Source organism: Calypte anna, chromosome 7 (genome assembly GCF_003957555.1).
Source record: "Calypte anna isolate BGI_N300 chromosome 7, bCalAnn1_v1.p, whole genome shotgun sequence".
Lineage (NCBI taxonomy): Eukaryota > Metazoa > Chordata > Aves > Apodiformes > Trochilidae > Calypte > Calypte anna.
In genome coordinates, this window is record NC_044253.1 from 17,669,986 (window position 1) to 17,682,818 (window position 12,833).

Here is a 12,833-nt window from a genome sequence, read left to right on the forward strand (position 1 = left end):
ACAGTCTTCTGTATTATATAGAAATTATGTTTATTGCATTTGATTATATTGGTGTGACAGATGAAGTGTCCTGCCTACTGAGGACAGATAATTTCTATGATGTGATCTTTTTATTTGTTTATTTTTAATGTACTGGAAACAAATAATTAATTTAATGCAGTTTTGTGATGCAAGCTATGGTGATTTTTTACAGCTTGTGGCAGAGTATTCCTGTCTCTTAAAATACAGCTATACTTCAACTGATTTGGAAGGAAGCTGGTTTCTCTGTCCTAATTGTTTCAAACCCAGAAGACTTGGTTACCTTATTCTTTCTGTAGATTCACTGTGATTTATTGTAAAATGCTCACTACAAGAAAGATAAATCAATTCTCAAGTGAGCTAGAAGAAGATTTTGCTTGGATTTTAACTTGGTCAGTTAGGAGTTTTTTCTATGTGAATTACTGTTATTGGTCTCCTATTTGTCTGAAGACCTATCCACAATAAAATACTATTTCCATGATACCAGTAAATGGTAATCTCCATGCAATGTAAACTGTAATTTCAGAACATGCATGTTATTTAAAAAAAATAAAAATATAAGGTGCCTTGAGAATGCTGGCAGTTTTACATTTGGAACATACAGTTAGTGTGTGTGTATATATATATTTACATCAGAACTGCTCAACTTTACCTTACAAGCATCGGATTTAGGAAAATATACAGTACTTTTGCATAATGGTATATTCCTTGTAGCCCCTGAGTCAAGTATAGAGGATTTAAATACAAAAAAAGAAAAAAAGAAAAAAAAAGAAAAAAAAAAGGAAAAACAGCCATTAAAAGCACTTAAATTTTTATGTGAAGTAATAGTATAAAAGTATTATTTCCCAGGAAGACCAGGATCAGAAACATGCCTATGAAGACTCATGATTCCTACAGTGCTTAGTGAAGATTCTGGCAAGGAAGGGTGCCTAACTGGCTGGAGAAAAGTTTTACAATGCTGGGGTGGACACTCTACAGACTGGTCACGTTCTTGATGTAAAACAGAAGCCAGGTTGTCTTCTGAGGCTGTGTTAAGATGTACTCCACTTGAGAGGGATTCTTTGGATTTAAGTTTTGATTTTTCAAGGTCTGGAAATTCAGGACACTGGAAGGGAAGAGAAGAAACAGGATGGTAATAATTAAATCAGTCTCTTCCAGGCTCTTGTTCTTCTCAGAACTAGTACATTCAGAGACTTGCTGGAAAGCCATGTTTGAAAATTAAGCAGCGTACTGAAATACTTTTACATGGTACTGCATTTAATTTAATGTAGTTTTATGCAATTTTGTTGATCAAATGTAGAAGCCTGGAGACCTTGTACTCTCCTCATACTTGCTCATATGACATCAAGATCCACATATGCACGGGCCTTTCTGAAGGACGGAATGCTCTTGAGACCCGATTTAGTGTGGATTTAAACATACTTGAATTTGCAGATTTGTTTCAGAATGTAACTCTGGAATTGCAGAATTCTGAACATTATAAACTTTTGGGTTTCGGTCTCAACATGCAGTTCATTTTCTAACTCTTAATTTGTGTGAAGTGTGCAGTGAACCTGCTGGTGTTTGCAGAGGGTGGCCACATTTTTGGTCATTCATATGGGTGTATGTTTTGTGCAGGTATATGCATGATGAGTTTAGACTTCTGAAAATTACTGTGAGGCATTTATGCATGTGAACAGATGCCTTCTAGATGGGTTTTACTTACTGAGCCCACAGGTGTTCCAGCATATGCACAGAGAGTGAGACATCCAAGCACTCTGTATTTCCTAGTTATATGCTATGTGTCTGACCTGAAATTTCTAGACATGCAGCGTCCTGTTTGCAAACAACATACCACATCTCTTCCCAAGCTGTTAAAGTCCAGCTTGGAAAATCATCAAATTTTACCTGATGAGAACTGGGGTGAAAAATAATTATTGGGAAATGCAGGTATGTCCCAGCTCTGTATGTTTGTATTTCCATCAGTAGTAAGGGACTGGATGCGAGAATAATTTTAGCCCTTCCTGTTCCTGTATCCGTATAACCACTGTGGTGCTGGACATGTCGGGCACCTTCAGGTGCTTTTCAGGACTTCATGAATGGGATTTATGGCAGATGCAGCCATGCAGGCAGGTCTGATGCTTAGAAAGTGAGGTTTACATCCATGTCTAGTACTTGTCATTTCTGCCAAAGTTTTTGAAGAGCATGTAAGTAAATCCATTTGATTATAAGATAAGTAATTCTATGGATTTCTACAAAACATGGCTTCTGAAAATGTACTATTTAAGTCCACTGGGGAGGTTCTCCGTCAAAATAATGACTTCATATTCCTTAAATTCCTTAAATTAATGAACAAGCACCTAGATCACTATGCATTTCTTCCACTGTAATTGAAAAAGGTGAGCAAACCTCTTCTTGGAGATGCACATACCTGAGATGAAGGACTGAAACTTCTGTCTGTTTTAATCGATGCTGCAGGCTGAAGCTTTTGTATCACCCGGGCTGCTGGCTGCTGATAGTCTGCACCTGCAGTCACCATGCTATAGGCAGGTGGAATGAGTGTTGACTGCCTTTGCAGAAGCTGCAGGATGGTTTGGATGTCAGCAGTCATCTGGGACTCAAGCCTAGAGAAGTAACACAGAATCTGTTGACTCACGGTAAGGAACAGCTATATTTTAAAGTTCTGATTATAGATGCATTCAAGAGGGACCTGCAGCTCATTAATGAAGCACACTACTGCTTGTTATGCCATGACCATGTCTTACATGGGAAAGAACAGAAGAGGGAGTAGCGAGCCCTTCCAAAGCTTGAGCTTTCCTTTGCAGAACATACCTGCATGCTTGTCTCTGGTCTTTTTGCTATCTTAAGACTGAGTTCACTACTGCCCGTATCTTTGTAACATAAAGTAACACAGAGGACCTTTGGTTGAAATTAACTCTAATAAATGCATTCTCTTCCCTGTAACTAAATTAATTTGCACTGGCTGAGGATGAGACACTATTTCCGATGGACCTGAATATTAATTAATTCTGATATTCCCAATGCTAATACAATGCACTGAAATAAGCAGAAAACCACATTTGTGTTTTTCCACAGTTAGAAAATGAAAGATGTTTTCAATATAATTTCTAAAAGTCAGCTCAAGTCTCTTCACTGAGAAAATTTATTCAGACTCATTCAGGCCTCAGAATTAATAGCAACATTTCTGATGTTCAAATTTAGTAGCTTTTTCTCTTTTTTTCCTGTTTCATAAATTTTTATATGACTTCTGAAGCACTTGAGCTGCTTATGTTGATCATACTTACAATTCTGCTGCACTGAAATGATTTTCAAATGGTCTTGCCAGACTCAACAACAGGTAATAGTGCCTCTCCAGCTGCTGGAAGGCTACAGAACATGTTGTGACAGACTGCTATGTAGACATATGACCTTCTGTATTGCAGCTCATCTGACAGAGTAGACAAATCTTTGTCAGCAGCCTGTGATGTTGTGACTGTTACTACTTGGGCTCCTACAGCCACAGAATTGATCCTGATTTTTGCTTTTACTAAGTGCTTCACTGTTTGATATTTTTTATTATGTTGGAGTTGTCCATTGCATGTGTAATTTATTTATAAAAGTATCCATGACATTAATCCAAAAGCTATGCCCAAAGGATTTTTTAGGATGCTGTTTCTTCCTTTATCAGGAAAAGCTTGTTCTGTGGCATTAGTTCTCATAAAGAAAGGCCTAAAAATGGAGATTGCTGTTAACATGCCCTATTTGCCCTCTTTTTCAGCTCCCTTGGTTTCCTTGCTGCTTGCAAATGTGCTGATCTCACACAGGCACGATGCTGATTCCTCAGGGAAAATACTGCAGCAGCAGCAGCAGCATGACACCATCAAGGGACCTCCCATCTGCTAAACCTGGGCCTCAGCATCTCAGCGAATAAAAGGGATTTAGTACTGTAGTACTTGCATTGATCATTGTTTTTGGCTTAGAATTAATGCCAAAATTGCTCCCTTTGTACTTTGTTAGCACTTGATGGGAGTCGCATCATACTTTGAATCAAAGAGTACCTCTAGTAGTCTTTGTCATTATTGCATACGTAACTTCTCCCTCCTTTCTCCAAAATTTAAATAAGTCCATGTTGTGCCACCCAAGGATGAATGAACAAGAGAACCATAGATGCTTGGCCCACAGCCTCCTTGAAATTCCAATTACGTAAAAAGGAGAACCAGAGATATCTTTAGGGACTCTTCCTTGTACAATGGTTTTCCAGTCTTGTATAGCCATTAAATAATTAATATGCCAAGCCTCTGACATGGCATGGAAAAGGTCAGGGAGAAGTGATCCTGCTTTTTAGTCCATCAGGTCAGATCTGCCTTAAGCAGGGTAGAATATTGTCTTTTATATTCATAGAAAACCTAGAAAAGCCCAAAATCTTTAAAGCATGAAAAGCTTTAAAAACATGAAAAGAGGTAAAGGATAAAATGATTTTTAAAAAATCCATATCAACTTAAATCTTAGTTTATCAGCAATAAGGATATTTTCTCACTCAAAAAATGCATAAGAATTTGACAAAACAATGGGTAAATTTGAGAAGTAACTTCAGTATCAAGATCTTAAGACTTTGGTTAAAGAAATGTAGCCCAAAAGACTACACACTATTGATGGGAAGCATGCAGCTGTTTGTTATGTGACATTGACATTTACTTGGATTACTCAACTGTACTGCAATTAGAACCTACAGCAATTTAGGCTTACATGTTAAAAATGTCTTTTTAATGTACTGTGTAGTATTAAGAAATTAAAAGTACTATGGTTTTATTGGCTTATGGCAGATGAAGAAAACAGTGTGCTGCTAACCCCGCTTTAAACCAATTGCTAAAATATAAGCACAGAATGCCAGTGGAGAGCTAGTAAAGTATAATTAGGGCTGAGTGCTTTTTATAGTATTTGCCATGGAAAAATGGCAAATTAGTAATGGAATTGCAGAGTGAAAATAATAAAAAAGGCACAGACCTGAGCATAGGGCAATTTGAGATTAAGCTCAGTTACATGGTAAATTATAGTGTAGGATGGATCAAAATTCAGTAACCTTATTTTTAAAATGCTATAAGCCATGCTACTTAGCTGCCAGCAGAATAGTATATCAGAAAGCAAAAGAGAGATGGAGGAGACATTTTATTAAGCAAAGGTAATTATGGATTCTGACAAACAAAGCATCTGTTTTCTAACAGGTAATAGTATTTTGCATTTGCATTCTCCCATGTCTTATTTACTATAGGGTCGGTTGCAAAATTAGTGCATCAAAAAGAGAATTTGTCTTTTTTGAACATGGCAGATGGTTTCTTTGGATCTCCAGGAAAGAAAGAGTACTTCAGATACTGAAGATATTGAAAATTGAGTTTTTGTGAACATGTAGATACCTAGGAATAACTGGTAAGGAAACAGCATTCTGGGTGAGGTGAGATTTAAATTTAGCAAGTTTAGATGCCTCACTACAGCTTCTTTGTTAAAAAGCTGACCTCAGAAACAGTAAATTGAGTAGAGGGGCTTTTATGCAAGGCAATTCAGAGTAGCTAATGTGGGTACCTAGAGGCAAGTGGCATGAATATTCTGGCAATGAATTAAAAATTTTGTACCCAGCATTCCCAGAATAGGTTATTCCTAGAACATGGAAGGTTGAACTTAAGTATCATCTGAGGTCCTCCGTACTAGATATAAAGAAGGATGTGATATTTCCATCAGGCATATATTTGTACTTTTGAACTTCTGAATATCCAAATGTTTTTGGAAACTTCCTGTGCAAATTCATTCCTCTTGTAGTGTATGTTAATATGTTAATTATGCACTCTCTCACACATATTCCTTTTTTTGGTCACATGTCTATTTTTACCTGTTGAGTTGTTCTTGAAGTAAATCTAATCGATTCTCCACTTCTCCATATATAAAGTCACTTTCAGTTTCACAGATGCCCCATGTAACATGGGGTAATGCTGACTGAGCTGGGGAGTCCTGGTACTCCTGGATGTTCTCCTGCTCCCAGTCTCTTTTATCAGTGATATCTGATGGAAAACAAACCATATACATTGTTTCATATTCACGTTGCTAGAGAAGGATTGCTACCCCTAGAGCATTCCATGTACTAGTGTTTCTCAAAACCCTCAGTCAAAAAAAGGTATGCTGGCACACTGCCTTTCAGGCAGTGTTTTTCAAACACTATTTGATCCTCACTGCTATTAAAAAAAAATACAAATTAGGACATTGAAGGATTATAGAATTCTAGCATAAAAATAGCAACATACTAACATTTTGAAGCTGTAGGTAAACAACTAGTTTTGTCTAGTCAGTGTCATCAGAGTTCTGCCACTGAATGGCTGCTATTTCTTGAGGTTTTTTTTTCTAAATGTACCAATAAAGGTCCAATTTTTTTTCAAGGTTTTGTGTAGTTTTTTTGGTTTTGTGTGGAGGTTTGGTTTTTTTTTTGACAAATTATTTATTATAGGAGGCATTAGTTGCATATCCTCTTACCTAATGTAGAAGGAAGTTTTTCCTAAGAGCATCGCAGAGATTGCAGATGATATATTTGGGATGAACAATACTTTTTCTACATCTATCCCCTCCCCCCCTCAAGCCTTTTTTACTTTGAGTGAATCTATTGTCAAGCAAACAGTCAAAAATCGTTTTGTACCACAAAGATTCTCCTCTGCTGTGATAAAAAAGGCTGTTAAAACTTTAACATCTGTTCAGTACAGCTCCCATTAGGGTTGTATTTGTAATTATTTAACTACATGAAGTTACAGAATGTATTAAAAGTTCTTCCTGCACTCAGGCTGCTGCATCAACGTACAGCTGGACAAAATCTTTGACTGCTTATACAGTGCCCGCCTCTGTTGTATGAGCAGTTGGATTTCAGCCCCACATCCCCCAGTAGTGCCTGAATGGTTTGCTAAGAGCTTCTCCTAACACTTCTCTTAGCACTGCATGCTGATAACTCATCCTAGGTTACATTCATTTCACACTTGTGAATTTTTTCTAAGCAACCATAGCATCCAGAGCCATGTTTCAAAGAAGAGATTAAAAAACACATTGTGGGTGACACGAGAGAGCTTTGTCCAAATGCTGTTAGCTAATCCTTTTCAAACACATCTTTGACAGTGCTATTCTAAGTAAAGAAATAAAATAAAAATTAAAAAAAATCCTGCTCATATTTAGTATTTCAAGCAGATTTAGCTAGGAAGGGGAGCTCTCCCTGTGTAACTCCAAGTGAAGGAGGATACTTGCTTCTCTTTTTTGTGAAAGAAAGGTGCTTGCTGCACTATCTGATCTTTGGTTAGCAGGCAGTAGAGGATTTCCTGGAGCTGCAGAAAGTGTTTGTATTTCATGTGACCTGTAACTGACTTTATGCATTGAGGAGAAGGAAGGGGGAAAGGATATCATCTTGGTTACACAGAAACTTTCAGCTTCTCAGCCACTTAGGCCAACAGAAGAGAAAAACAGAGTCAGAGGCACACATAATTTGCTTTTAGCAGGCACACTTGGCACAATTTGCAGCGTGTAAGAAAGTTGTAAAGTTCTCAGAAAAGTGAAGGGAATAGAGAATCACAAATTCAGAGGTAAGATTTTAAACTATGGTTGTGGGCCCAAAGGATGTTGTAAATCCAGCAGGTCTACTTTTAAGCAGTCAATTTCAGTAGAAACTAAAACTAAACATAGGCCACACATTTCACTACTTTTTTTTTAATATCCTTTTGAAACAAGTTATTGGTTATTTTAAACAATAAGTCTTACAAAAAAATCAAATGTTTTTCAATACCATGAATTATACTAGGGAAATCACAACTGCTTTTTTTCCCAGAATAGGTATTTGTAGACTATTGCATTAAACATTTAATTTGTGACAAAGCAAATGAATTATCACTATAATTATAAAAGAAGTCAATACACTGTAAGCCAGTTAATATGCTGTAAATTATGGTATTGCCCTGTTCTAGGCATCTTTTCAGGTAGTTACACACACACACACACAGGTATTCCCAGAAAAGCACAACAACCACTGCAACTCTATTACCACATTCTTCCAGAGCTTGAAGAATCCTAGACTGAGATCAAAATCAAGAAATGTGTAACTTGGTTCACTCAAACAGGTCAAGAATCAATCTGATAGTCGAAATAATGACCAAGTAAAACCAGCATTTTTCCACAATATATAGGTTACCAACTATGGGAAAATTATCAGGTCTTCCAAAAAAGACATTTTACCATTAAGAGTAATTACATTTCAGCATTATGAGAGAGAAGTTTATGCAGTTTCTGCCCACATTATTTAGTACATTATTAATAGGGTTTCCATTCATCAACGTTAATGACCAGAGCTTAAAACAAAGCTAAATAAATATGTATCAGTCACAGTGGTAATGAATAGTAAAATAGCTTTATACAAGTGCATTTGTATTAAAAAATCATATGTGAATTATAAGCATACATACAAACAAGCAGAGTTTATTTCAAAACTTCATTACAATTATGACTTCTATGGTAAATTATAATCAATCTTTAACTAATAGAAGGAATAAGAATTTTGTTTAAAACATGTATCAATAAAAGTTGATACTGTCTTATTGACCCGACGTTTTTATAAATGTTGCAAGAAAGGTAATGAGCTTTCACTCATTAGCAGAAATGCTAGATTAGATTACAAAGTGGAAAAAAAATGTGGTCTTAATCAAAATATGTAAACTTCAGACGTGCTAAATTTAGCTTAAATAAAATCTGGAACAGGTTGCCTTGGAAAATGTTGCTATAGCTGCAAGGACACATTTCTGGCTATTGGTAGGGGAAAGGTAAGATTTCAAATTGCCATATGTAGGCAACAAATTTATTTGGTGCAGAATAATATAGTCGTAATCTGAGGAGATCAGGCTTCACATATTCATACCTCTGAAATGTAAAAATTACATTTTTAGGCCTAATTAACCATTAGGATTGTTTAAAATTATAGTCTAAAAGCCTGAAGTGTATTGAATGATGGTTAAATTCTTAAATTGCCTTAATGGAAACAAACTACTGGGGAAAACAGTAAACATGTAATTCCTCCCTTCAGACTAAAACAAATTAAAAAAAACTTTCAGCAATATTTAAATTGAATAATAATTCAGGGCTTTTAATAATTTTCCTTCACATTACTGAGAAAATAAATATTTTAGTATATTAAATGTAATTTTAATTATGTGATTTATCTACAAGGTTTCTTAATAGTTTTTGATCATTTGCCATACACAAAAGGTCAGATCTTTGTTTTTATGTTTTATTTATGGAATTCAGGATTAGGTCTGTGTGATGTGATGGCACTCCTAACCGACATATACAACAGAACGGGATAGCCTTCATTCAAGCTACTATGGACTTTTTTGGACTACATTTTAGTCGTGCTGTGTCAATACAGAGAATGAAACTAATTACCTGAAAACCTTTTCTCTGTACGTGTGCATGTGCAGCCATCACTAGGCTCATGTGGCTCTCATTATTTAGGCTTTTTCACTGTTCCTCAATGCTGGCATATTAAACATTTTTGAGGGATTCTTTTACTTTGAGTGCAGTTGTCATCCATTGGCACTTGGTGAAGTCCAGAACCAGCTGACAGTTTTAGTTGGTTTAAATGCCTTTCCTTAGGCAATTCAGTTACAAGATGATTTATTAACAAAGCCTGGAATAGCCTTTTGGAGGTTCTATAACCCAGCCCCACAGTCTGTGCATTAAACTACATTAATGTTCTTGAGAAATAATACTTTATTATCTAAAATATTATATCTTGTTTACCTTTCAGGAAACTCAAAAGTAACTATTATGTACAGAATTGATAGAACCATTCATAAAATTATTTTTTTATGATTAGACTAAAAAATATGCCCACTCAGACTTGAGAAAATAGCATAATCTAGATTACCTTTGCAAGAATTGCTTCTTTTGTCAATAAGAATTTCTTCAGTGGCATGAAGCACTTCTTCAAAGTCCAGCTCTGTGGTTTTCTCTGTCACAGATGGATAATCAGCTATCTCAGAGAACAGAGGCTTTTGCTCATCTTCAGTGGAGGACACAAAAGATGATGACCCACTTTTTTTCTCCTCCAAGTGTTTTTTAATAGATTGATAGTATCTGGTGGTATCTCCTGAGGGTTCAGGATCACTTTGACCATTCTCTTTGAAATAATCTGTTAAACAGAAATAATTGTGTACAAAAATATGCATTTCATAAAATCTCGCCCTTGTTTATTCTGGTTTGCTGATGGAGATAATATTATATCAGGCTGGAAGTCCACTTTCTATTAGAATTAATTGAAATTAAAGTCTTTTTTTGATTCCTGAGTCAGAGAAGATTTGTATTTTATTTAAAGTAAGAGAAGACATTTTCATTATCTTGTAAGGATTCATAGTCCCTGAACTATAACTCATTATGCAAAAAGTTGTTTATATATATAAAAAAGTTTTCAACACAGCCCTCCTGTTTATTAACTTTGTGTTTTTTTGTTGTTGGTTTTATGGGGGGGTTGGGTTTTGTTTTGGTTTTTTGTTTTTTTTTCTGTTTTTCTTTTTTTAGGTGAGGATGAGATTTTTGAAAGCCTTGTTTCCCAAAGTTTTACAAAAATGTATTTATTATTTCATTCCCTCTTCCCATTTCTCACATTCTTGGGCATTTCTCAGTCTTTGCAGGCTAACAGTCATGGATGTCAGACTCAGTATCAGAAGTATCTGTTTAAGCTATGCCCATATAAGAGTATCTTTGCTGATTATTATTTTCTTGGAAAGGCAGCTGTATTAATCAACCACCCAACCTGAAACTGTCTGGGCCCACCTAAACAGAGAGCATATTTCTTCATGCTCATTACTGCCGAACTATATTTAGGATTGATAGGTTGAAAGAAACCCTACTGCTACAAAAAGAAGGGAGTTTCTTGTCTGTCTTTATGGGATTTTTGCAAAACAACTTTCCAAAGTAGCCCAAATTCCTTAGTCTTTAGAGTAATGGCAATTCTCTGAATACCCAGTCTTTTGAGTAAGTACACAACATGCTGAGATATATATGGCATCAGAAAACCAATCAAGTTGGGAGGGAACATTTAATTAATCACATTCAAGGAACAGCAGATTCAGCCCCCTTAAGAAGTGACAAATAAAACTAGATTTAAAGCAGGTGCCTTTAAAAACACATTCTAAAAATTAAATTGGTTTTAAACCCAAGAGTAATAGTGTCTGAGTACAGCAAACTCCTGATCTCTTTCAGCATAAATTTGAAGCTAATTTCCAATTCAATATTTGGTTTTACCTAATTTTAGGAAATGTCAAGATAATTCCAGCTCTGCTATTTATTTAAAACACATTTTAGTAGGGTAGTCTCAACAACATATAAATACTGTAACTAGTTTGCATTGACTTTCTGGGAAGACAGCATGATCTCCCATCTGCTTTGTGCTAATTACTAATCAACATAGCTCTGGAATGTCTGTACTCTTTATAGCCTACAGCAGTGGTTAATACAACATTTAGTATATTCCCTAGGTTTCTTCTCTGTTTTCTGGTCACTATAAGGAAATAAAATTCTAGTCTCATCTAATGCTCTTTATCTGCACATAAAGAGAATGCAGTATCTGTAGAGAGCACTGCAGGAGTCCAGACATCTGTGAGCAGCAAGGGCAGGCAATGGTGAACAACAACAACCACAAAAAAAAACCCCACACTAAAACAAGCCTCCTGTAATTGTATCCTCTAAAATCTCCAAGGGCAATTAACACAGCCCTGGACTGAACTGATTTTATTTGGTCTTTGTTAGGCAGGTTTAGCATCTATAAACGACACCCTGATACTGCGAAGGCATCAACACAAATGCAAATGGACTGGCAGTGTAAAGCTCCTGGGGGATGCTCAGACTGGAGAGTCAAGCACCGTGTCCTCTGCAATTCCATCTCCAAAATAGTACAAAACCAAAATAAAGCTTCATGAGAACATTCTGATCTAGATGTCTGCCATGGCTTTTCTGGTGGGAATTTATGGTGAAATACATACAGTCATGCTACAGACTATTTCTTAATTACTTACTGCTTGACTGAATTCAACCTGTGAAAAAGGCCTTCTAATGAAAGCTTGAAATTGACAATTTTTAGGGTAACTTTTTATGGTCATGGGATTTTGTGCACAAAAGGCAGCTGTAATGAGAACCCTGTGGAATACAAATCAATCACTGGACTAATTTTAAGAGGAGGTCATTGAGACTAATGAAAAAAATTGTAGAGCAGGTGAAGTATATCATAATGTCTTATCTGTCATATTCAGAGAATACTAAAATATCTAGAAACAATAAGGCAGATTCTGCTAAAAATTACAGTGTTATAAAAACAGGGTAATTCAATTGATATCCCCATAGATTAGATTAGTCTCCATCTATAGCAGAACAAGAAAACATATTTTCCAAATGCTGCCCAGGTATAATGAACTCACTAGCATTAGAAGGAAAGTGGATATCCCTTGAATGTAGATTCCTGCCAATTGAAATCAGGGGATATTTGTTCATCAGCTGATCTGTTTCAAAATATGCATAATTGGCTTTATTGCCATTGTTTTATCTGTTAGCCATCTAGTTGTTTTCCTTTTAAAATATTCTTATATAATGCTAAAGAGTCTTCTGTCTGAAGAACAATACTGCAATGCTCTGTACCTAGAGTAGGAATTAAAATGGAAATAACATCTTTTATTTAGTTCTTCAGGACCTGATGGTGGTACAAGGTCTGCACCTCAGCTCAAAAGTCTAGCAGTACCTCCAGCTCAGTGGAAATATGTAAAAAATAATAACTAGGAAGT

General features: G+C 35.9%; 1 protein-coding gene across 1 annotated transcript in view; it reads right to left on the bottom strand.

Annotated features, from left to right (window-relative positions):
- Nucleotides 1–856: 856 nt before the first annotated feature.
- Nucleotides 857–12,833, bottom strand: part of KCNH7 (potassium voltage-gated channel subfamily H member 7) — a 204,848-nt gene continuing 192,871 nt past the window's right edge. Inside the window, exons 13-16 of the mRNA XM_008495595.2 lie at nucleotides 9,929–10,180; nucleotides 5,879–6,047; nucleotides 2,429–2,621; nucleotides 857–1,123 (exon numbers count right to left, since the gene is read on the bottom strand). Of these exons, the coding sequence (XP_008493817.2) occupies nucleotides 857–1,123; nucleotides 2,429–2,621; nucleotides 5,879–6,047; nucleotides 9,929–10,180 (881 nt within the window). The remainder of the gene's footprint in view (nucleotides 1,124–2,428; nucleotides 2,622–5,878; nucleotides 6,048–9,928; nucleotides 10,181–12,833) is intronic.